We start from the raw sequence: 22,863 nt of genomic DNA, 5'->3' as shown, positions 1-22,863 counted from the left end.
TATCAGATGACGTTGGGAGTGCATGTTCACCGTTCGATTACGAAATCCAACGGCCAATAATTTTCCGAGTTGCTTATTGGGTTGATTTGTAAGCTCAACCAATGATTTGATGCCACGCATGATAATGCTAGGTGTCAATTTCGATTGACCGTTAACCTTTTAATTTTGACGAAATGACTCGGAAAATCCTTATAATTGTTTCATTTGTCATTTCGATCCAAAAAAAAAAGTTTATTCCAAACCTTCCTTCTTCTCCACCTCCTTAAACAAAATATCATCAAGAACATAGTTACAAGTTGGGCGAATCCAGTAAAAAAGAAAAAAAAAATAGTTTTTATTGTATAAGTGAAAAAATAAATTATGGTAAAGTCCAAATAAGATTAAAAAAAAAATCAGGACACATTCTAATACATGTGGTTCTTGGTCTTTAATATTTTATGGGTGGTTGCTAATTATTAAATTATATTTTTATTGGATTAACGCCAATATATCAAAATTTTCATTATGAATGCTTGATTTGTTGTTTAATGTTTGCATCACTAGGCTGAAAACATCTTTCACTCTTCTTCGCTTATGAATATTTATCTTTATGTTAAAACGATGAGTATAATTTAGGATTTAAGACATGTAGAATACTTATTTACGATATTATTGTCTCTATGAATATTTGTTGTTGAAAATCTGCAATAAATATTTTAAGATGTATAACAAAGCCACCAAATGCCTTAGAATTTCAATTAGGAGAATAACTAAAAATTTATATAAATGAATGTGTAAGAGGAGAGGAAGAATGATCATATAATGAATTGTAACATTGCATATATATGAAATAATGCCAAAGGGATAAAATTAATAGCCATTTAACTTAAACACTTGTGTTTCAAAAAAAGTCATGTCTGTGACGTTCCAAAAAATAATATTAATAAAGTTGAATTTTATTTTTTTTGTTTAAATCCACACATTCACATGCCATGCGGCCAGATATTATTAACAAATTCCAACTTTTTTTCTTCAAAACTTACTTCCAATTCTTGTTATGCATGGTAATCTTTTTGTTTACGTTTATTTATTTATTATACTAAAAAAAATCACTTTTAGCGATTTATTTTAGCATATTAAGAAATTATTTTGTACCCCCACCATTACCTAGTAGCTACTCATTTTCAAATGATTTGACTTATATCTCTTTACAGGGCCTTTGAAAGCTTTCTAATCAACTAATTTTGGCATAACTAACTTTTCTCAACTAATCTAATTAATAATATTAAAACTGTTTCAACACTCTTCCGGAACACTTAGATAACTGAAGAATATGCTATTTTATTTTGAAGTTTAAAACTAATTAAAAGGATTTTTTTTTTTTAAATGAAATACGCCCTTTGGGCTTCTTATTATTATCAAAACTTGTCAATGTTTTGAATACACTGTATCCACTTTTCCAATTGTCTTCCTAGTGTCTCCTCGTCTTCTTCTATTTTCATCTTCGTTTCCTCTGTTTGTGATGATGAAGGGGCCAAATTGATGATGGTTCCTTTCTGATATGCTCTTGATCTAGCTGCTTGTTGTGTTTTTTAGCCTTGCATGTCGGTGTGTTGACTCGATTTTCATGAAAGTGCTGAAAGGGTTAAAACTCTTCTGATTTGTGTCTGATTTACCTGAATCTTGTGTATTGTAGCCCTGCATGTGTGTTTGCTGCTTTGATTAGGAGAGGGTCCTTCTCCTTGTCGTCTTTCCATAAGGTGTGTTGATGATGAAGGTGCCAAAAGGTGTTGTGTTTTGGTCTTTCTGATGTGCACCCTTCCTCTTTGCCGAATCGTTTTTCATGAAAGTGATGAAGGGGCTAACTCTCTTCTGATTTGTGTCTGATTTACCTGAATCTTGTGTATTTTAGCCCTGTATATGTGTTTGCTGCTTTGATTAGGAGAGGGTCCTTCCCCTTGTCGTTTTTCCTCTTTTGTTGTTTAAGCTGGTCCTCTGTTTGAGGTGTGCTGATGATGAAAGTGCTAAAAAGTGTGGTCTTTCTGATGTGCACCCTTCCTCTTTGATGAATCTGTTGTGTCTTAGTGATAAAGGTTGTCTAGTATGTGTGCCTATTCCTCTCAGTTTGTTTTCCGTCATTGTAGTTGTTGGTGTGTCTGACATGTCTTCTGGAGTCGATTCGTTGTTGTTTAAGTGTATTGCTGTCCTATTCTTTGTGTTGTTTAGTCCTTTTGTGTATACCTGCAAAATAAACAAACTGTTATATGAGGAATCATTTTCCTCCTTCTGGTTTTGTCTTTCTTCCTGCGTCTCTTTTCCTTTTTCCTCCATCTTCTCAGAATTTCTTGATTCTTAAATAAGGAATTTGACTTTTATCACTATTTAGGATACTTCTCATTTTTGTGGTCAAATCCTTAAACAAGTAGCAGTGCATTGGTCCTTCATCTAGCGCATAATTTGCTAGAGCATCAGCTAGTTTATTTGCTTCTCTTAGGGTATGCTTGAAGATGACATCCATATCTCTTTTGTATTCCTCCACTTCCTCAATCCAACCTGCTATGTTCCATGGAGGTTTCCAGTCTCCAGTTAAAATTTTTTGACTGGTTTGAGAGTCTGTCTGGAAGATGATATTATTAAGTCCTTGATTTTTACAATACTTCAGGGCTTCCGGTAGAGCCACCATCTCTGCTTCTATATTAGTGGCATCTCCATTTTCATCTGCTTGAGCATATATTAGGTTTCCTTGTGCATTTCTCACACAAAAACCATAAGCACTCCTCCCTGGGTTACCTCTAGAAGCTCCATCTGTGTTGCAAGCACACCAACCGAGTGGAGGAAATTTCCATTTAACTTGTGTTACTTTCAATCTTGCCTTGCCTTCCTCCATCATATGTACCAGATTTTTCCAACCGGTAGGGATAGTTCTAATTGAGGAATTTCTGTGTAGTACTAGTCTTTGGATAGAGTTTAGTACTATATATATAACTGAGCTACTGATCTCCCTATGTCCATGTTTGATACCATTTCTTCTCTACCACACTTCCCAAATTATAATTGATGGCACTGCAGCGTATATTTGTTTCAATCTAGCAGTTACTGAGGCATTCCACCATTTCCCAATTAGTTGCTGCAGCTGCACTCCCTCCATGTTTATTCCTGCAGCCTTGCAGAAATAGGACCAAGTCCTTTTAGCAGTTTCTGATGTTAGGAACACATGATGTATAGTCTCCTCCTTAGGATTTATACAACACCAACACTTGGATGCTATATTAAAGTTCATCTTTTTTAAGACATCATCAGTAGGGATTTTGTATTTCCAGCATAATTAAAAGGAATTGAAATAGATATGGCAAGAAAATTAATGGCACGTGCTAGCCCAACAATAGATTACAGTTACAAGGAGAAAAACGCCAAAACAATAAATATAAGTGTCAGCCAAATATTTACTTTATAGCTATAGACTATTTATTCGTTTGTTTATTCTCTTGGTAGCTATTGCTTTCATCTACTGGTTATTTTTATATTCAGCAATTTTTAAATAAGATGAATTTTATATATTTAAATATTAAAAATAATAAATATTGTGAATTATAAAATATTCACATCTCAAAGGAAGAGATGGGTGACGTGGTAGGTGGTAGCTAAGCAGTGACAACAAGTACATACCAATTTTGAAAGTCAAAATGAAATATTTTGAAAGTCAAACACGTCAGGCTTTCGCTCCCTATCATATTCCTATATATTTTGATATGATCTTTATTACTCTACTTTGTAATATTCTAGAAATCCACTTCATTATATTAATAATATAATAATTAAAATAAACCAAATATTAGTATTATTTTTTTAAAAAAAAAAACACAAAACTGCGTCAAAACGTAAATTTTTAAGTAAAATATTTTTTTTCACCATCGGTATGTTGTCTCTTCATTTCATTGTAATAGTTTGTTTCATTTTATCGTAAAGTTGATTGAAGAAATAATGCTATACATGGAAATTTCGAAAAAAGTTGGGATAGAGAAGGAAAAAAAAAGATTAATTCACGAAGGGCAACAAGTGACATTTGCTCTCATGATAAACTACCTCCTCCACTAATTAAGTTTGGGGTTCAAGAAAAGAAAATAGTGTTTTATATTATGTGTAGTTTGGCTATAAATATATTTAAAAATAAAATAAAATTGAGAATTAATGTTTGGTAATATAACTTGCCATTATTTGGCAAACATTTTATGTTTTTGAGTTTTAAAATAAACTAAAATTTGGGCCAAATTTTAGTATTTGGGAATTTTGAAAAAAATAAAAATTACTCCAAACTATTATATTTTATAAAAATATTCATTACTATTAATCCTAATTAATATCTATTTAAAACTAACTCCATTAAAAAGATCAATTTGTTTTTAGTGGGTTATAATTTATCCTAAATCAGTGGCAAGTTTGAGTAAGCAATTATTGCACTGCTCTTGTCCATATTATTGTTTTTGTAGTTATTGATTATCATTAATTATGCTATAAGATTATTTTTTAATGGAATATATTCATTATATAATGATAATACAAACTTATGGGTAATATTCATATTTTTAGAACTTATTAATATAAATTATATTTTTTGAAAGAAATAAATAAATATTTCTCCCAAAATCTATGACTAAACATATGATGAAACTTCACCAAAAAATAACTTATCAAAAATATTTAATTTTTTTTGACTAAACACCAGATTAAGTTCACATATCTCATGGATTGTGGGGTTGAGATTAGCTCACTAATGAGCTTCATCACTGATAAATTCAAACATGTCAATAGTGTACCATCAAAAGGATGTGATGCAATAAATTAAATTGGTTTTTTATTAATAAAAAATTTTGATCTTGAGTTTTGAATATAATTTTATTTTGGTAAAAAATATTTTTTTAAATAGGCTTTGTACGATAAAAATTTAAATTAGTCAAATATTAATACGAATATCAAAAACTAAATGAAAAAATCAAAAAAATAATCAATAGGGTAACATTGCCTTCTCATGTCCTCCACCAACCTTCAAGTATAATTAAAAATTCTTAAAATAAGATCTGATGTGTAATTTACATAATCTTCAGGAGATCATGCTCAATAATATATGTCTTATTATTTACTGTTTCTATCGATATTCATTATTATTTGGCTCACATGGAGATAAAATAATAAAAATACTAAATAACCTTTACGATTGTGTCCACAAGCATGTCTTTTCGAGGATTGAAGGAAAAAAGACAAATCGACAGAGTGTATTTTTTTTTTAATTCAATTTTAACAAAAAATTATATATCAGAAAAGGAGATAATATATGTGTGAAATTATTTATCATGTTTTTTAAAAAAAACTTTATCTTAAATTATCCGAAAAAGAATCACATATGCCTATTTATTCTCAAAATAAGGTTATATTTACTTATTGTTATACTTTTTTTATATATATATTTGCCTTTTCATTCAACTTTGGACACATATATGCTTTGAACTTTTAAGTCCATAACATCATTTTTATTATTCCATGTGACACCTACACAAAGCTTACATGGTATATTTTTATTTATTTATTTTAAAAAATCTCTAATTAAATATCTACCCAACTCATATATAGAGCCCGTTTGGATGGACTTAAAAAAAGTAACTTTTATATATGAAGTGCTTTTAGAACTTTGAAGTGCTGAAAGTTATTTTTATAAATAAGAAGTTGAGTGTTTGGATAAAAGTGCTTATGATGTGAATTTTAGGATTAAAAGAATAAAAAAAAATAGTTTGAGAATTTAGTTAAAATATAAGGGATATAAAAGTAATTTCCATGATCAAAGAAAATGACTTTAAGCACTTTGGAAAAAAAAGTTAGGAATCCTAACTTTTCATTTTTTACTGACTTTAAGAACTTTATGGCTTAAAGTCGGCATTAGACAAACACGTCCAAAAGCTAAAAAGGGGCTTTAAGTTGGTTTTGACCAACTTAAAGCCAATTCAAACGGGCTCATAGTCATTTATCTATAGAATTAGGTCTAAAATGATCTCTTAAATATATAATTAAATTTTAGTTCTTTAATTATTTTAAAACTTATCAAATTTGGTTTTTATCTATTTTTAATACAAATATTAGGCTTATATCAACGGATCCCATGCCCCCGTGAAATTAAATTTGTTATTCACTATTCCAGTTATTTCTCTTTCTCCCCTACTTTTTCTTCAAATTACTTTTAAGAAAAGAACCTTAACCTTAACCTCAACGATTCAAAATCAAATTCATGGGGGAAGAAAATATAAGAATTCTAATTTTATTCAAGGAACAATAAAAGAAAACATATATGGCTGCTAATGACTTGAATATGCTAAAATTCATTTAAGTATGGGGTATAGATTTATTTATATGATAGAAACGAATTTCTTACAATGAGAAAAAAATTAAAAGTTCTTTACTCACATATTTTGTTTCTAAAATTTGTACTCCAACAACTTTATTTAAGAATTTGTTTAATTTTTAAGAAGTTGAAATTTATAAAATAGTAGATTTGCAATTTTTTAAATTATTCTCTTTGTTATTTTGAAATAGATCTACTTTATTATTTTGTTCGTTTTATTTTACGTAGATGAATTAGAGTAATAAGATCAAATCTCTTATCTTTTTTTTTGTATGAAAATAAAATTAAAAAATCGTATGAAATGATTCATTTTATCTTCTATTGAATAAAATTAGGACCTGTATCTTCTTCACTTATTAATTTTATTTAGAATTGTTGAGGTTAGATTTCTTTTCATAGGAGTAATTTTAAGAAAAAGTAGGGAGGGAGGGGAGGGGAATAACTGGAAAAAATGAATAAAAGATTTAATTTGACAGAGACCAAACTTGATAGGTTTCCGAATAATTAAAGCAATAAACCCGATATGTATATATTTAAGGGGCTATTTTAGAGCTGCTCTTATAAATAAGGAACCATTTATGGCATTTATCGGTAGAATATTTAAGAGTTCAATTTTTAATTTTAGTAAAATATTCGACAAAAGGCAACCATGTAAGTGTCATATAGGATAATTAAAATGGTGATACGAACATAATATTTCAAGAGCAAATATGTGTTCAAAGTTGAATGACGATGCAAATATCAAAAAAGTATGACAATGAATAGATATAACTTTTTTCTGAGAATAAAGGCACAAATATGATCATTTTTCATAAATTATTTATCACTTTAAAAATTAGTATAAAACTAATTATTTTCCCCATTTTATCCTTAATAATTATTGCTCTCTAAGATTATAATCATCTCAATAGATTAAATATCTAATGAAGTGAGATTATAATCAAGAAATAAATAAATATAAACTAATCATAAAAACTCTCACAATTAATAGTATTTTTTTAAAAAAAGTTTATTAAAAAAACACGACATATAATATACATTTTTTTTTTAAAAAAAAAAAACCTAGAAACAATGCTTAGAGATTGGCTACCTAAATTCTAAAAAATAAGCCGTCTCAATTTCTCTTTGAGCTTCACCGTCCACGCTATATCCCACGAGCCCCAAATCCCGTGAGACAACTCACACTACGCGTTCCCCAAACCCACGCCTATAAAAATTCAGGCACGACGTCCTTTGTCCTTCACTCTATATATTCCTCCTATACTTGCGCAACTTTTCTCTAAATTTACAAAACAGAGTCCTTATATATATATATATATATTTGTTGCTAAAATGGGAAGTGAAGGTACCATTCAGAGGAAACCCAGATTTCTTTGCCTTCATGGGTTTCGAACAAGTGGAGCAATTCTTAAGAAACAAATTTTTGATAAATGGCCAACTCAAGTGGTGGACAAATTAGATCTTGTTTTTGTTGATGCACCTTTCCCCTCTCAGGGAAAATCTGAAGTTGAAGGCATCTTTGACCCTCCCTATTACGAGTGGTTCCAATTCAATAAGGTCGCTTCTTTTTCCCATCCCCCTTTTTTATCAAGCCGTTAATCGGATCAGATAGCCTTTAACCTTTGACATTCAATTTCATTTCAATCAACAACTTGGTGTATATATATATATATATATATTTATATAACTGTTTTTGTTTTTCAATACAGGAATTTACGGAGTATGAGAATTTTGATAAATGTCTTGAATACATAGAAGAATGTATGATTAAGCATGGACCTTTCGACGGTCTTCTTGGTTTCTCCCAGGTATGTTATGTTTTTATGCCCCCTCTTATTCGTTATTTGATTTTGGTTTTATTTGATAAAAAGAATTGTTTTCTCAAAGCAAAAAGACATTACTTTACACTATTTCAGGTCAAAGGTTGAATAAAATTCTTCATTTGAGGTTTGATGCTTTTAAAAGTAATCATATGGAGTACTACTAATTTTTCTTTTCTCTTCCTTGTCTGCATTTCTTGTTGATTCTGGATGACTTTGATAGTTGACTCTTTCAAATACTTCTCTTTTTTTTTTTTTTTTTTTTTACATTTCAAATTTGTGATATTACATTTATTTTTATCAGAAAAAATAATTTTGCACAATCTGATTTTGAGTATTTCTGTCTTTTGATACAATTCAGGGGGCAATTCTTTCTGGAGCATTATCTGGATTGCAGGATAAGGTAAACAAATTAAAATTCTTATCCCATTTCTTCTTTTGATTAGTTCTTTTTGTGTCTAGAGAGAGACGGTCAGGGATCGAAATGTGACAATTCGAATCTTAATGTCATAATCATTCGTGTTTAATTTAACTTTCCTAACTAACGGTGGTTATTGATGATTACATGGTGTGTGATATTGGCAGGAAGTGGGACTTACAAAGGTGCCAAAAATAAAATATCTGATAATAATTGGAGGTGCTAAATTTCAGAATAAATCAGTGGCCGAAAAAGCTTATTCATCAGCAATTACATGCCCTTCTCTTCACTTCTTAGGTACTTTCTCTCCCTACACGTTTCTTCAAGAAGTTTGACAAAACTAGGATAAATCAATTATAGATTCTGGTCAATTTGGGGTGCCTCGAATAAATTGAATTTGTTAAGAAATTTATGGAACGATACAAATTAAGTATTTGTAAAAGGCATGTCGATAAACACAATGCATAGTTCCAACTTATTACAGCTTAATTAGATCAATTAATACATCAATTTTAATTCTTTGATTTCACCGAATTCGTGACCATAGTATTGTTTGGAGGAATTTTAGAGGATATGCCTTGGTATATATATCAATCTCGAAATAAAATACAAATTATTTTATTCCATATTTGCTTATGGATATTAATTAATTTCAAAGACTTAATTATTTTATTTAAAATATGTAGATAACTAATCGTGTGAGATATTCCAACTTCCATCCCCGTAACCAAATAACGCCTAAATTCTGGTGTCATAACTAATTGCAGTTATGAGGTTTTCTTAATTGACTTATTAAAGCTAGAATAAGCTAGAAAAATCCAAACTTATACTAGGGCTGTTCCCAGTTTTGGTTAAAACCCAAATTAAATCGAAAACTTAATCAAATCGAATAAAAAATCCGACATTTAGTTTGGTTTGGTTTTAAAATTTAAAAAATCATAATATTTGATTTGGTTATGGTTATAGTAAAAAATAACTGAATAAATAACCGAACCAAACCGATAATTATATACATAAAGTTTATAATTATTTATATGTATAATATTAGTTTTTCATAAATAATTAAAAGATATTTTATACCTTTTAATTATTAATTTTCATGATTTAATTAAAGATAAAATTGATGATATTATGTATTCTCTAGTTAGTTTAGTTTAAATATGTAATTTTTTCATTTTAATGGACAAAGTTGTTTGTATTTTGGAACCTCTGTTTGACTTGTTCTTTTAAATCTAAATTGCGTTGTAAGTTTAGTCCACTTGATTTGCCATCAATATGTTTTTCCCTCAATATACAGCAAAGTTCGCCCTTGTGAGCCGTGAAGAAAAAAGAGTTTCATAAGAAATTTGAAGCATGTGGAGAGAGAATATTTGAATTGTCCCGGCTAGTCATAAATCGAAAAACCGAACCAAACCGACAATAACCAAACCGATGGTTATTATTTTACTTGATTTGGTTATGGTTTTAGACATTTAAAAACTGATTAAATTAATTTAGTTATGATTTTAATCAATAACCGACCCAAATCAAACCACGAACACCCATACTGATATGACTTCAACGTGCCTATTTTAGGGGGGTGGGGTTCAGCTGCCAACATGTTGAAAATTCGGATCTTCTAATTAATGCACTTTAAAAAAAATTAAATATATTTTAATATGTTTTAGCAGGTTGTATGTTTTATTTTCAGGCGATCAATTATATCTATTATTAACAATTATCTATAATAACTTTTAAGTGATTTAACAATGTCTAAAATTTTATTTTTAATTTTATTTTAAAAAATAAAAATAATACGATATTCACTGGCTATTAATGGTTATTGTAGGTGAGCAAGATTACCTAAAGAAGTATGGGATAGAACTGTTGGAATCATGTGTTGATCCAGTGGTCGTTCATCATCCTAAGGGCCACACTATACCAAGATTTGGTAAGCCTTTTTAACATTTTTATTAATTTAACTTCATTTAATATTAATTATATTCCATGTTATTTATTAATTTTTTTTTATTTTTTTTTTCAGATGAGAAAGGATTAGAGTCCATGCTTAGTTTCATTGAGAAGGTGCAAGCAGAGATTAACAAGTGAACAAGTTTTGATAAACCTTTTTTTGTTTGTGGTAGTTCCTCGTTTGGGACAATATAATTTCCACCTATTTTTTTTTTTTTTTTAAAAATAAAATTACTCAGAATAATTAGTTTTTTACAATGTAGGAATGAAAATTGAAAAATACTAGGCCTTATTAGAAAGCTACAGAAGTATGGCCATGCTATTGTATTTACGGCAGTATGTCATTCGATTATTTTTAAATCTTTATCAGTTCAAACTTTTAGATATTTTTCTTGCAATTCGTTCCAAAATTGCATTCGGGATTGCCTCAAAATGTGAACAATCAACAATATTTTGATTCTTGCAAGAACTTAGAGCGAGGCTAAAAATCACAAGGACTACTGAACTATTCTTATTAATGACTTTTGTCTGATAAAATACATGTAAATATGTCATCATACCCCATATGCAGTTTAAGCCACACGAAAAATTTATGAAGTTCGAAATGGTTTATTCTTGAACTTCATATTGTTAGAGCTTTTTGCTTGTCAAACCAATTCACGTGACTAGAATATGAGAGAAAATCCCACATGGGGCCAGGGCTAGAGTGTCGCAAAATTCACGATTTAAAGTTTATAAATTTTTATTGATATTTAAATTAAAATATATCACAATAATTAAATTCATAATTATATAATTACGAATAAGTAATGAATTTCTTAATAAAATTATAGTCTACATAAAACCTTTTGAATTCCCTTGAATTCATAAATTATGCTCTAAATCAGCTATTAAAACAAGGGGTTTATAAGAATTGGTTGACAAAAAATTATGTAAATGATATATATAAGGTCAATTTTTTTTCCTCTCTATATATAGTTTTCTTGATTTTATTATATATTTATTTACTTTTATATTTTAAACTCTCTTAATAAAAATTTTGATATCACCACAAACTCTATCCTCAGTCCAGGTGGGTAAAGGTATTCAAATAAGTATATCACTTGAGTAAAAAATTAGGCTTGTGCTTTTGTTTGTATAACAATTTTAAAGTAGATGCAACAATTTTTTTCCAAGAAAGCGTTTGCTATATTTCTTTTTCTTAAAATAAAAGAATGATATCTTAGCTAGCGTTTGCTACATTTCTTGCTACATTTAATCATAAATTTTTAAATATATATTTCACTTTTTTCTTAAAAAAAATAAAATTAAAAAATTTATAAGAAAATCTATAAGTTTGACACAAAATTATCATTTTATAATGAACTAGATAATAAATTATCATAAAAACATAACTTAATATTTCAATAAAAAATGATACTAATGATATAATTACTAGCTATTATATTTATCAAATTACAATTAGTTACAAAAATTCATCAATATAAAAAAAATGAAGTAAATAATAATAACAACAATTATAACTAACTATTTTTTAATATAATCTTAAAGAATATTATCTTCACGGTTAACATGCCATTTCAGATATAGTGACCAAAATAGGTAGGGTGCTAAATAAATAAATATATATAAAATCTAAAAGTTTGAGATACATTTTAAATTTTTATAAAAAACCAATAATTATATTTTTGGCCCAGAGAGAGATTTCTACAGATTTTGAAATTTGTCTCTCACAAATTCTATGAGTAAGCAGATATTTACCAAAAATTTCGTCAAAAATCTGTGTCCAAACGAAGGATCGTTACTTGTTCACATGAATATCCATCAGCAGACATCACACGCCACCAATCAGAGGAAACCCAGATTTCTTTGCCTTCATGGATTTCGCACTAGTGGCCAAATTCTGAAGAAGCAAATTTTCAGTAAATGGCCAACTAGTCAAGTGGTGGATAAACTGGATCTCGTTTTTGTTGATGCACCTTTTCCCTCTCAAGGCAAATCTGAAGTCGAGGGCATTTTTGACCCTCCCTATTATGAATGGTACCAGTTTAATAAGGTAATTACTTCTTACCAACTTAATTCCAAAGAACAAAAATTACCAAATTACCTTATATTTTTATATTTTTAATTATTTCGTGCCATTTATAAAAATTTCAAAAATTTCAAGCAATGATTCTTTTAATGAAAATGAGTTATGTATCATATCGCCATATATCAGCTTCTTGGTATGTATCAGAAATCCGAAAAAAAGTGAATTCGGTTAATTATCAAAAAAGTTAGGATTAATTTTTTATTTAATTTTATGTTATAATTGTTGTTGTTCTGAAATACAGGAATTGAAAGAGTATGAGAATTTTGAAAATTGTCTTGCATACATAGAAGCGTGTATGATTAAGCATGGACCTTTCGACGGTCTTCTTGGTTTCTCCCAGGTATGTTTTAATTTTTTTTTTCTGTATTTTTCCTTATTATCTTAATTCGATGTTTGGATATAAATTTGGGTTTATTTTGGAAAAAAATTGATATTGATTTTGTTTGATACTCTTTCAAGTACTTTTCTCTTTTTCATTTTTCACATTTCAAATTGTAATCTTTATAGGAAACTTGCACAATCTGATTCTGAGTAATATTCTCTGCCTTTTGATACAATTCAGGGGGCAATCCTTTCTGGAGCATTGCCTGGGTTGCAGGATAAGGTAAACACTAGGCATTAGAAATGTTTTCCCCATATAGTTGATGTCTTCTTTTGTGTGTAAAATGAAACTGACACAATTTGAATCATAATACTCATTAGGAGCTCCCACCCATCTTACTTGTTTGGTGATTCTAATTCACAATCTCACAATTGAAAGTGTCATATGGTTACCATCTGAGCAATCTCCTCTTGTCACTTATCCAGCTTTTGATGGTTATTTTGGTGTGATATTGGCAGGGAGTGGGACTTACAAAGGTGCCCAAAATAAAATATCTGATAATAATTGGAGGTGCTAAAATGCAGCATAAACCACTGGCCGAAAAAGCTTATTCACCAGCAATTACATGCCCTTCCGTTCACTTCTTAGGTACTTTCTGTCGCTACAAATTATCAAGCACGTTGTATATATGTTTCACGGTTAACTACACTAAACACCTTGTACTATAACTTTGTTACGAACAAATACACCCTTTGTATTATGAAAATTCTACACTTATATTCACTGCATATATATACTATAGGTGAGCAAGACTTCCTAAAGACGTATGGGATGGAACTGTTGGAATCATATGTTGATCCACTGGTCATTCATCATCCTAAGGGCCACACTATACCAAGATTTGGTAAACCTCTAAACATTTTATTTTTTGCTATGTTGCTCGGATTCTTCAAAATTGTCATAGGTGCGTGTTGGATCCTTCAAAAATAGTGCAATTTTAGAAGATCCGACACGGATGCAACAACATTTTTGGAGAGTTCGAGCAACTTAGATTTTCTGTGTAGCCCTTGTTGTTTAACAACAATGACAAATACCATCTTCTTCTTTTTCAGATGAGAAAGGATTAGAGAGCATGCTTAGTTTCATTGAGAAAGTGCAAGCAGAGATTAACAAGTGATCAAGTTTGATGAAATTATGTTTTTATGTGGTAGCTCCTTGTTTGGGAAGTATTTCTTCCTTCAAATTTTTAAAATAAAATTGCTTTGAATAATTAGTTTTTTAACGCTCTAGGGAAGAAAAAATCTATACCTTATTAGAAAAGTTACAGAAGCATGGCCATGCTATTGTATTTATGGCAGTATGCCATTCGATTATTTTACCACATCCTTGATTTGTTTCTCTTGGTTAAAGAGAATCTTTGTTCAATTTCACTAATATGCTTAAATTTAATTTTCAAATATTGGCAATACATCACATTTGACCAACCAATGGGTACCCTCTTACATGCAAAATATTTATAATTGGATCCATATTTTGTTTCGTTTTTAAAACTTTGTAACTCTTCCTAGCTAGTTTTGTTTTAATGGGAAAAAGGTCATATCTCATTGTTGGATCATTTCGTTAGATTTAAATGTGTGGCTTGTAGAGACTAGAGAGCAAATCAAAAGGGTCAATGTTTAAAGAGGAAAAATCAATAACGTTATATCATGTGATGTTGTTGTTGTTGTAAGGTCTGCGTACACTCTCCCCTCCCCAGACCCCACTTGTGTGATTTCACTAGGTATGTTGTTGTTATTGTTGCATGTGATGTTGTAAATGTTTTGTTTATTTTCTTTATCATTTATTTGAGTACTTGATACTTTTTTTTCCTTATTATGACTATATTAAATAAAAAGCATGTTTTTTCTAAAAAATAGGCATAATACATAAATATGCCCTTTAACTTGACTTCAGTTGGCATCTATATCCTCCAACTTTAGGTGTGCACAAGTAGACACTTAAACTTGTATAAAATTGAATAAGTAGACACACGTGTCCTACGTGACAATGTACACGTAGGACGCCACATAGGACACAAAATTGCCATGTAGGACGAATGTGTCTATTTGTTCAAGTTTTGAATAGTTAAAGTGTCTACTTGTGCACTAGTAAAGTTAAAAGTCATAGTTACCGGTTGAAGCCAAGTTAAAGACCATATTTATGTATTATTCCTAAAAAAATATTTCGATAAAGTTTCACACGGGTCAATTTGAGTTCCATATCAATCATGTTTTAAAATCAACTGAATTAAGCAAGTCAAAATAGACCGAGTTAATAAAATAAGTGAGTCAATCATGCTTTTATACGTAGATTTTGTCATCCCTATTTGCAACTTACGAGGGCTCAATTGCCACTTGTAGTGTTGTATGGATACTCTTTTGCGATTAAGTCAAAATTATTAAAAACAAACGTACGAAAGCAGCAGTACCCATTTTGGCCACTGCAACCCGTTTACAGTGTGAGGTGCAATGGGCTCCGATCCCGCTCACTCAAGGTACTTCCTAATTTACTTTGTTCAAGTGTTTAATTATGGTATTCTATTTCACGCTTTCACTAATGTAATTGTATAATGGCAACGCCCACAAGTGTTAGCAGCTTAGGTGAATTGAACAAATAGGGAGTTCTGCTAGTCCTGTGTCTATCTATGCGTATTTTTGTGGTGATGGGAGATGGGAGGAATAACTTTGTTTGTTAAGAGGACTTAAGAGTCTGTCCTAGCCTCGGTAAATAGAGTTATCTGGTACTTGTTGCTGGTGGCAGGTGACAGGTATCCCGTGAAATTAGTTGAGGTATAGGCAAGTTGGTCCGACATCACGGTTATAAGAAAAAAGGCATGAGGTAGACTTACAATCGTAGGGAAGCCTTGCAAGTTATCACTTGCTGTCCATTTTTTCATGAACCAAATTATAATGGTAGGGGTATATTTGAACCAAAAGTATAATGGGAGGGGTATATTTGGATCGAAAGTATAACGAGGGGTATATTTAAATTATTTCTAATAGTACAGGGGTATATTTGACCCTTTTCCGTTAAGTAAAAGATAGATAGAAAGACACAAGTATGGAATTAATTGAAAACTAAAGCTCTTAGTTAGCTAAAACCTCCAGTTAATTGAACCAAAACAAGCACCCAAACCCTAGATGAACCTCAAGAGAATTGACATTCACCTTGCAACTCAATTCTCGAACAAGAATCAATCACAAGCTCTCACCAAGCTCTCAAAGAGAACAATATCACTATTCATCAAAAACTAGGTCCAAATGAGCTAATCTCAGCTATTTATAGTGTAGGCCAACTTATTACATAAATGCCCAAAAGTGGCACTCAGAAGTTGCAAAAACATTCCAAAACGCACTGCCACTTCTGACTTGCGATGGACATGTGGCCGTATGTGGCAACCTGCACTCCGCATGTGGCTCTGTAGGTTGTAGCTGCAATTCTTTGCATCTGATAAATGGTTGATTGTATGAGTCACATGAGAACATATGTGTATTCTGCGGCTCGTACTCTGTTCCTCATGCTGGAGCATCTAAGGACCTGAACTGGCGATGACCATCTTCTGACATATGGTTTGAGGTACGGACCGAATGTGCATTCCGCGGTCCGTACATGGCTTCTATCCCATTCCCTGCCGCATCCGATTGATATTGACTTACGGCCAGGATACAGTCGGCATGTAGATTTTGTGGTCCATATGTTTCTCCTCATGGTTAGTCAGCACTCTCTCCTTCCATTTTGTCCCCCAAGGCAATCTTCATGACATGGAACCCCTGGGATGGCATCAAAGTGTGCTAAAGTACGTCCATCTTCATGAATAGTCCTTGTAGAGCTTGGAGATCTTGAACTTGACTCCTTGTGAATGGCCTTGATGCAACTTGGTTTGTATCAAGCTGGAACCTCATAGGTGTATCAAAAATTTACAAAGGAACGAAAGATAAACCTTTTATGTACAAACATATTTTTTAACGGGCCAATGCTAGCAGTTGAGTATTTGGACAACCGAGTAGTTCAGTCAATGCAACACAGAATTCCTTGCCAAATCATTATATCCTAGGGTTGGGGCTACTTAGGAATTGACAGTCCACAGCGTGTGTGCATGTTTCTTTCATATCCATGTTATCATTTTACACATAAAATTCTAATATCCCAGTTTCAATTTCAACAGTTTTGGCATTAAATTCCTACAGACAAGGCTGCCATCAGTTATTTTTTTGTAAGTGAGTACAGCATGCACAACCAGTAGTCCAATCTATTGACTCAACTACTTTATACTATAATTCTAGGGCATTTACTCTTTGTCCTTAGTTTTTCCATGTGATTCATGTTATTCTGAACCCACAGTAGAAAAGGTTTTTGCTCATATTTGCTTGCTAAGCAAATTCTTGTGTCTACATTTACCGATTTTGTTCAAATATTATTCACCAACACTATTGCAAATGCTAAAGTCTAAACTGATTGATCTCCTGTGGCAGCAATAGGATTGGGCTGGTTATCTAGGCCTACTTGTTTAGGAAAAAAATTTCCATACCTATATATCACTTTCTAAATTTGCTTTCCTAGATTGCATATATCAACCAGGTTTAGACTATCGGTCCTTCCAAGGTCCACTTGGCTGTAGAACGCTTCCCACTAGGTTTCTGGTTTCATAGATCTCAGTTTGTTGATCTCATGAACATATATGCGTCGTTTCATTGGTAGTTTGACAAAAAATGCTATTCATAATGTGGCTATATGTGTACGCCTAAATTTGTATGAGTAGAGTGAGCTATTTACTTACGCAACTTGTCTTCTTAGTCCTCCATTCATGCATGCTCTAATTCCTCCTCTCGTGGTCTCTGACATCTTGCTTGGTCAAGTATTGATGCAGATATAAAACATCTGAGACCTTGGTGGTTCAATTCTATTTGTACCTCTAGTGGTCTGCCAACTTCTCTTTGGTCCGATTAAGCACATTAGCCTTTTAAAGCAGATGTAGCTTCAAAAATGACCTTCAGGAGTCTCAGCACAAACGAAAATTCATGATTTTAAAATATGCAAGTCGAGCACCTAACAAGTATGTACGGTTGTCTATCTTCTAAATGATTACTCCTTATTATATGAATACAGTTACTAAAGGGAGCTAGAAATAATTTTGAACTACTAGATCATCTACATTGGGTATGTTGTTGTTGTTGTAACTTGTAGATCAAGTTGAGTGGGTACAATTTGTAGGTGTTGATAAGAGAGTTTTCAGAAGGACAACATGCACCTTTTCTCCTCAAGCTATTTCTTAATTTCAAACCCTGGATTATTGCACTTGACTGATCTTTAATTTGTTTAAAAGGAGACAATCTGGACTTTTCAGTAATGTAATCAACTAATCTTTAAGAATCCCATATATTCGAGAGTCTCCACCCCCTTCTTCTTTTGCCCAACCCTCATATCCTTCATCAGCCTTTACAGCCTCTTATGTACTCCTAAACTCTGCTCCCTACTTCTAGTAACCTTGTCGTTTGCCTTGCAAAATGCCTTTTTTTCGTGCCTCCCCCCTGGTTCAGAAATGAGGCTGCATCATGTGCAGTAAGATTGGGGCAGAATTGCATGCATAGCTTGAGGGTAATACAAGATGGGATTGCAAGGTGCCGGAGAAAGTCTTTAAAGACACTTAGTGCTCATTTGGATGCCACTTACACACTGGTCATTACTCTTTTGCTATTCAGTTTTCACCTCCATATTGTTAGTATGGTGCATCAGCAATACACTACACTCTGATAATTTATCACACCTGCTACGATGTTAAAAATGTTTTTCTCACAAAGATTAATTTGAGTTAGTTTGTTTTTTTCAAATTCAATTTTAGATAATTGGCAAAGAGGGGTTCATATATATATATATATATATATATATATATATATAATATCGTGTCTTCTTAAACAAAATCAAATGATTCATTTTAGAAATAATTGTACTGCATATCCATAATCATGTACATTTCTCGTGCTTAGCATTTTTCTTAATGTTTGTGAAAAGTTCAGCTTTTGGGGCATATAGAATAATGTTTTTATTTTTTTGTTAAATTATTAATTCTTTTTAAAACAATTGAAAATTTAGAGCATCAAAGGTGAAGTAGGGTATCAACCTAAATTCACTAAGCAGAAGTTGACATTGCCAGTTTCAAAAAAATAATAATTCATTAAGCAGAAGGTAGAAAAAAGTCCTTAATATCTAGAATTCCATTCTTTTGCGTGAGTTGGACCGTAAAAGACACCGGGATATGGTGGGAAATACTTAATTGGTTGGCTTGTCATGGGTGATGCCAAGCACCGTAAAGGAATTGATGTTCAGTTGAAGTTGTGGTAGAAGGAGGAAAAGGTGTAGGACTTGGATAATTGGTCCATTAGCACTTATGTGAGTTATTTGGAGAGAGAGATAGGAGAGCTATGAGTTTTGTGAATTTGAGTAGTAGCCTCTTATCCTTATTTATATTTGGTGAACCCATGATATTCCTTGTTGTATTGAAGATTGGGTGTCTTTCGTAGATTACCATATTTTTTCGCAGGCTTACTACTTGTATACGGGCAAGTTCCGCCCAAGTAGAGTGAAATTAATTTACCTTATGAAAAATGTAAGAAAAGGACACCGGGATATCATCAAAGAATCCAAATTAAGTTAGTTGTGGATCTCATTAATCCGTTGTTGAGCAATATCTTCATGGAATTCGTTTGTGTTAAACCTATTCAGGAAGGATCCATTAGCTGCTGAATTATTTCATGCTCATATCGTCAATATAAGCATCCAGTTGACTAGTGTTCTTTTAAATCAAAACAGAAACTTTCTTCTTGAGGTCTCATGTAACTTCTACTTGCCACATATATATAGGGGTGAGATTTGCAATTTTAAAAACAAAAATAAAGAAAGGCGATTTATATACCCTCAAAGGGGGTAATTTTTAGTGCTTAAGCATAGGATTGTTGCTAACATAACTTTACATCATTATCCTCTATGTCCTCTTCACTAAACAAATGTGTAAACTTAATAGTAATGAAGTTTGCAATGTCCCTAGAACTAGTCTAATTCATATGTGCCGTATTCATGTTGAAACCTTTAGAACTGGGGTTTATCTTTTATGGCGATGATGCACTAGTATTTTGTGATGTTGATGCTTCACAACTCACGTACTTATATGGCAGATCCTCATATGTCAGAGCTCACGATTAACCTTAGACAAGGGAGGTCGACACCATTGTACAACTACCTCAAATGTTCGATTGTAGAGTTGGTGACCTCCCTAGCTACCATCTACGTAGGTTTTTCATTGGGAGCTTTGTACAAAGACACACTATGGAACCTAATAATTGATAGAGTTGGGACTTGAGAAGATACTAGCTAGATTACAAGGGAGATACTTGTCGAAGAGAGGAAGGGCATTCCCATATATCAAATGTTACTTTTCCGTACACAGACTAATGTGACAAGAAGCTGGAGAGGTTTGAGGAATTTTTTATGGAACTTAACAGTAGAATGTTAGAATTCGTAATTTGGATAGTTGGAAATCATCACTTCCCAAAGAAAATGGAGAGGAACAAAGCATGCATTGGAGGGCGTAGGATTCACATTTCTAGAGTCAAACATAAACGTTTGCATAATCTGTCTTTCTGGTGTAATAGCAATCTGTTTGTTAGTATAGACCAATACATGGAATTTCTCGAATTATTAGGACGGAAAGAATAATAGCTTGTACGTTTGGTCTATGTATGAGTTCTGTTTCCTTTTGAACCACCTTGGTGTCTCTTACAGAAAATCTTACCTTATCAAAAAAAAATGGGGAGGATTTGAGTTGAGGTGAAGAGTCTTTGACTGTTCAAGAAGGCATTGTGGGAAAATGGATGTGGAGTTTCGAGACTAAGTAGCGGGCTATGTGGAGGGATGATAGCAAAAAATTGTGGACAAGGTAGGGAGACGAGGACCATTGCATTAGTGTTCCTTTGTGACTTATCGATAAATATCATGAAGGGAAGATGAGACTTTAGAAGTAGTAGCATTTTTAAAGTTGGGGACGGAAGCAAATTTAGCCTGTGATGATAGGTGGAGTGGAGAGGTGTGCTCAGGATTATTTTCAAATATATGCAGGATCTTGAGTCTGCGGGAGGTGAAAACATAACAGATCGGAAGGGTATGGGAGATATGTGAGACTTGAGAGGTTTGGGAGAAATTTGCAGGATTGGGAGGTAAGTGAATTCTAGATATTGCTTGAGGTGCTTTCAAACAACATCCTTCACACACTAGCCAAGATTCGTGTAAGATGAGGGATGAGGAAGGATGAATTATTTTGAAGACATTCTATCATAAAATTTAAGACTGGAAGATTATTTGCATCAGCTGGTGCTCCATATGCATGTGTGTGGGGTGGTGGTGGGAGTGGAGAGCGTAAAAATTTGGATCATCTCATTTTACATTGTAAGACGGCAACACAATTGTGTATGAAATATAATCATAAAGAGTGCTGAAATGAACAACAAAAATAAAGAAAGAGCAAACAGGACACATTTTTATTTTGATAAAGTTCATAATAGAAGCTCAAGAGTCCTACATGTTATGAATTCACTATACAGTATTTCAGTAATATTTTACAAAAGCTACCGGTGCTTTTCTTCTCTTTAAATTCCTTTGTAGTAAAAGTCAAACAAGGTATCAGTATTTTATTTCAGCTAATCATATGCATCAGCTATCGTATTTCGAAAATTTACAGAAGTGGACAAGTTTGACTATATTTGTAGGTTGAGGAGTTTAGTGGGGGCAAGGATAAAATATGAAGTGTAAAAAAAATAATAGGGCACACAAAGCATTTGGAAAGATGAGGATGGCAATTCCCCCAAAACAAAACAATGTAAATCCACCACTTGTGAAAACAAGCACAGAATAGATATCCTGGATTCACAGAGGTTACTCTTTCACTTCCAAGTTATTTAGATCCACACAGGGACAAGATGTTTCAGCTTGGAGACTAGTTATATTTATTTATGAACATCTACTGCTGGTTTTATACAGTTCTCTCTTTCTTTAAAGCCTTGTGAAATTTTGGGTTACTTGCAATAGTTGAGAATCCCCACAAAGTGGAACTCTCAGCCTTGATAAAGATTTGGTTTTTATGTGTGCTTACTGATTGGGGCTGTCCTATTAAATTCTACACATTTCACATATTATGTCATTTTAAGGAGACTGCCAAATTGCAAGTGGGAGAATGAATCAATTAACTTCCTGACTAGTATTTTCGGCATTTGGGAATGAATATGTAGTGTCAACTATCCTTTTCTTTTATGACTTGACTTCTACTATTTGTAAAGACAAATGTATGTTTTAGGTGGTTGATATAGTTGTGTTGTTTTTCAAATCTCATTTGTGCATACTACGCATACATAGGTATATTAACGTATTTACATTGGGGTATGTACTTGATGAACAAAAATTCATCAATACTGACATAGGCAGATCCAAGATTTGAAGTTTATGGGTTCTTACTTCTTACCAATTTCATATAAAACAAGAGAGAGAGAAATTAAAGGTCGGCGTGTTTTTTTTGTGTAAAAAGGGCACATATAGTGCCTCAGGGGAATTGAACCCTCATCAAAGAGAGCAGATAAGCTTTTGCTGCTTCAAGCTTTGCCGCTGTACTGACAGGTCCTTGTAGTAATGGGTTCCCAATTAACAGTTTTCTTATATATTTAACAGATTCTCAATATAATACAGGGCTCAAACAAAAGTTACTGGGTTTCTCGCAACCCACATAGTATAAACTAGATCCGCTCCTGAATTACTGATTGTAGCTGAGCATCTTCTCCTTGGATAAGAAATGACTGCTACAACCCTTTTGAATAT

The 22,863-nt window shown here is 32.1% G+C and overlaps 3 protein-coding genes across 3 annotated transcripts; 2 read left to right on the top strand and 1 right to left on the bottom strand.

Moving 5' to 3' along the window:
* Window positions 1–2,314: 2,314 nt before the first annotated feature.
* Window positions 2,315–2,866, bottom strand: LOC129903487 (uncharacterized). The gene has a single exon (XM_055979053.1). The coding sequence runs from the start codon at window positions 2,864–2,866 to the stop codon at window positions 2,315–2,317; it is 552 nt and encodes a 183-aa protein (XP_055835028.1).
* Window positions 2,867–7,533: 4,667 nt separating this feature from the next.
* LOC129904609 (uncharacterized) lies at window positions 7,534–10,953 on the top strand. The gene is made up of 6 exons (XM_055980174.1): window positions 7,534–7,924; window positions 8,077–8,175; window positions 8,549–8,590; window positions 8,773–8,902; window positions 10,434–10,535; window positions 10,629–10,953. Exons 1-6 carry the CDS (start codon window positions 7,700–7,702, stop codon window positions 10,691–10,693), a joined length of 663 nt encoding a protein of 220 aa, XP_055836149.1. The 5' UTR covers window positions 7,534–7,699; the 3' UTR covers window positions 10,694–10,953.
* A 1,243-nt stretch (window positions 10,954–12,196) lies between these two features.
* LOC129904608 (uncharacterized) lies at window positions 12,197–22,378 on the top strand. Its single transcript, XM_055980173.1, has 7 exons — window positions 12,197–12,611; window positions 12,889–12,987; window positions 13,210–13,251; window positions 13,488–13,617; window positions 13,772–13,873; window positions 14,082–15,502; window positions 21,765–22,378. Exons 1-6 carry the CDS (start codon window positions 12,297–12,299, stop codon window positions 14,144–14,146), a joined length of 753 nt encoding a protein of 250 aa, XP_055836148.1. The 5' UTR covers window positions 12,197–12,296; the 3' UTR covers window positions 14,147–15,502; window positions 21,765–22,378.
* Window positions 22,379–22,863: the final 485 nt, after the last annotated feature.

This window comes from Solanum dulcamara, chromosome 9 (assembly GCF_947179165.1).
Source record: "Solanum dulcamara chromosome 9, daSolDulc1.2, whole genome shotgun sequence".
Lineage (NCBI taxonomy): Eukaryota > Viridiplantae > Streptophyta > Magnoliopsida > Solanales > Solanaceae > Solanum > Solanum dulcamara.
Note: the sequence above shows the minus strand (reverse complement) of the source record. Positions and strands in the feature narration are given on the sequence as shown.

Coding starts and splice junctions, on each gene's coding strand:
- LOC129904608 (XM_055980173.1), top strand. CDS start 12,297: ATGAGTAAGCAGATATTTACCAAAAATTTCGTCAAAAATCTGTGTCCA. Junction 12,988..13,209: donor GTCTTCTTGGTTTCTCCCAG/GTATGTTTTAAT, acceptor GATACAATTCAG/GGGGCAATCCTTTCTGGAGC. Junction 13,618..13,771: donor CCCTTCCGTTCACTTCTTAG/GTACTTTCTGTC, acceptor TATATACTATAG/GTGAGCAAGACTTCCTAAAG.
- LOC129903487 (XM_055979053.1), bottom strand. CDS start 2,866: ATGGAGGAAGGCAAGGCAAGATTGAAAGTAACACAAGTTAAATGGAAA.
- LOC129904609 (XM_055980174.1), top strand. CDS start 7,700: ATGGGAAGTGAAGGTACCATTCAGAGGAAACCCAGATTTCTTTGCCTT. Junction 8,903..10,433: donor CCCTTCTCTTCACTTCTTAG/GTACTTTCTCTC, acceptor TGGTTATTGTAG/GTGAGCAAGATTACCTAAAG. Junction 10,536..10,628: donor CCACACTATACCAAGATTTG/GTAAGCCTTTTT, acceptor TTTTTTTTTCAG/ATGAGAAAGGATTAGAGTCC.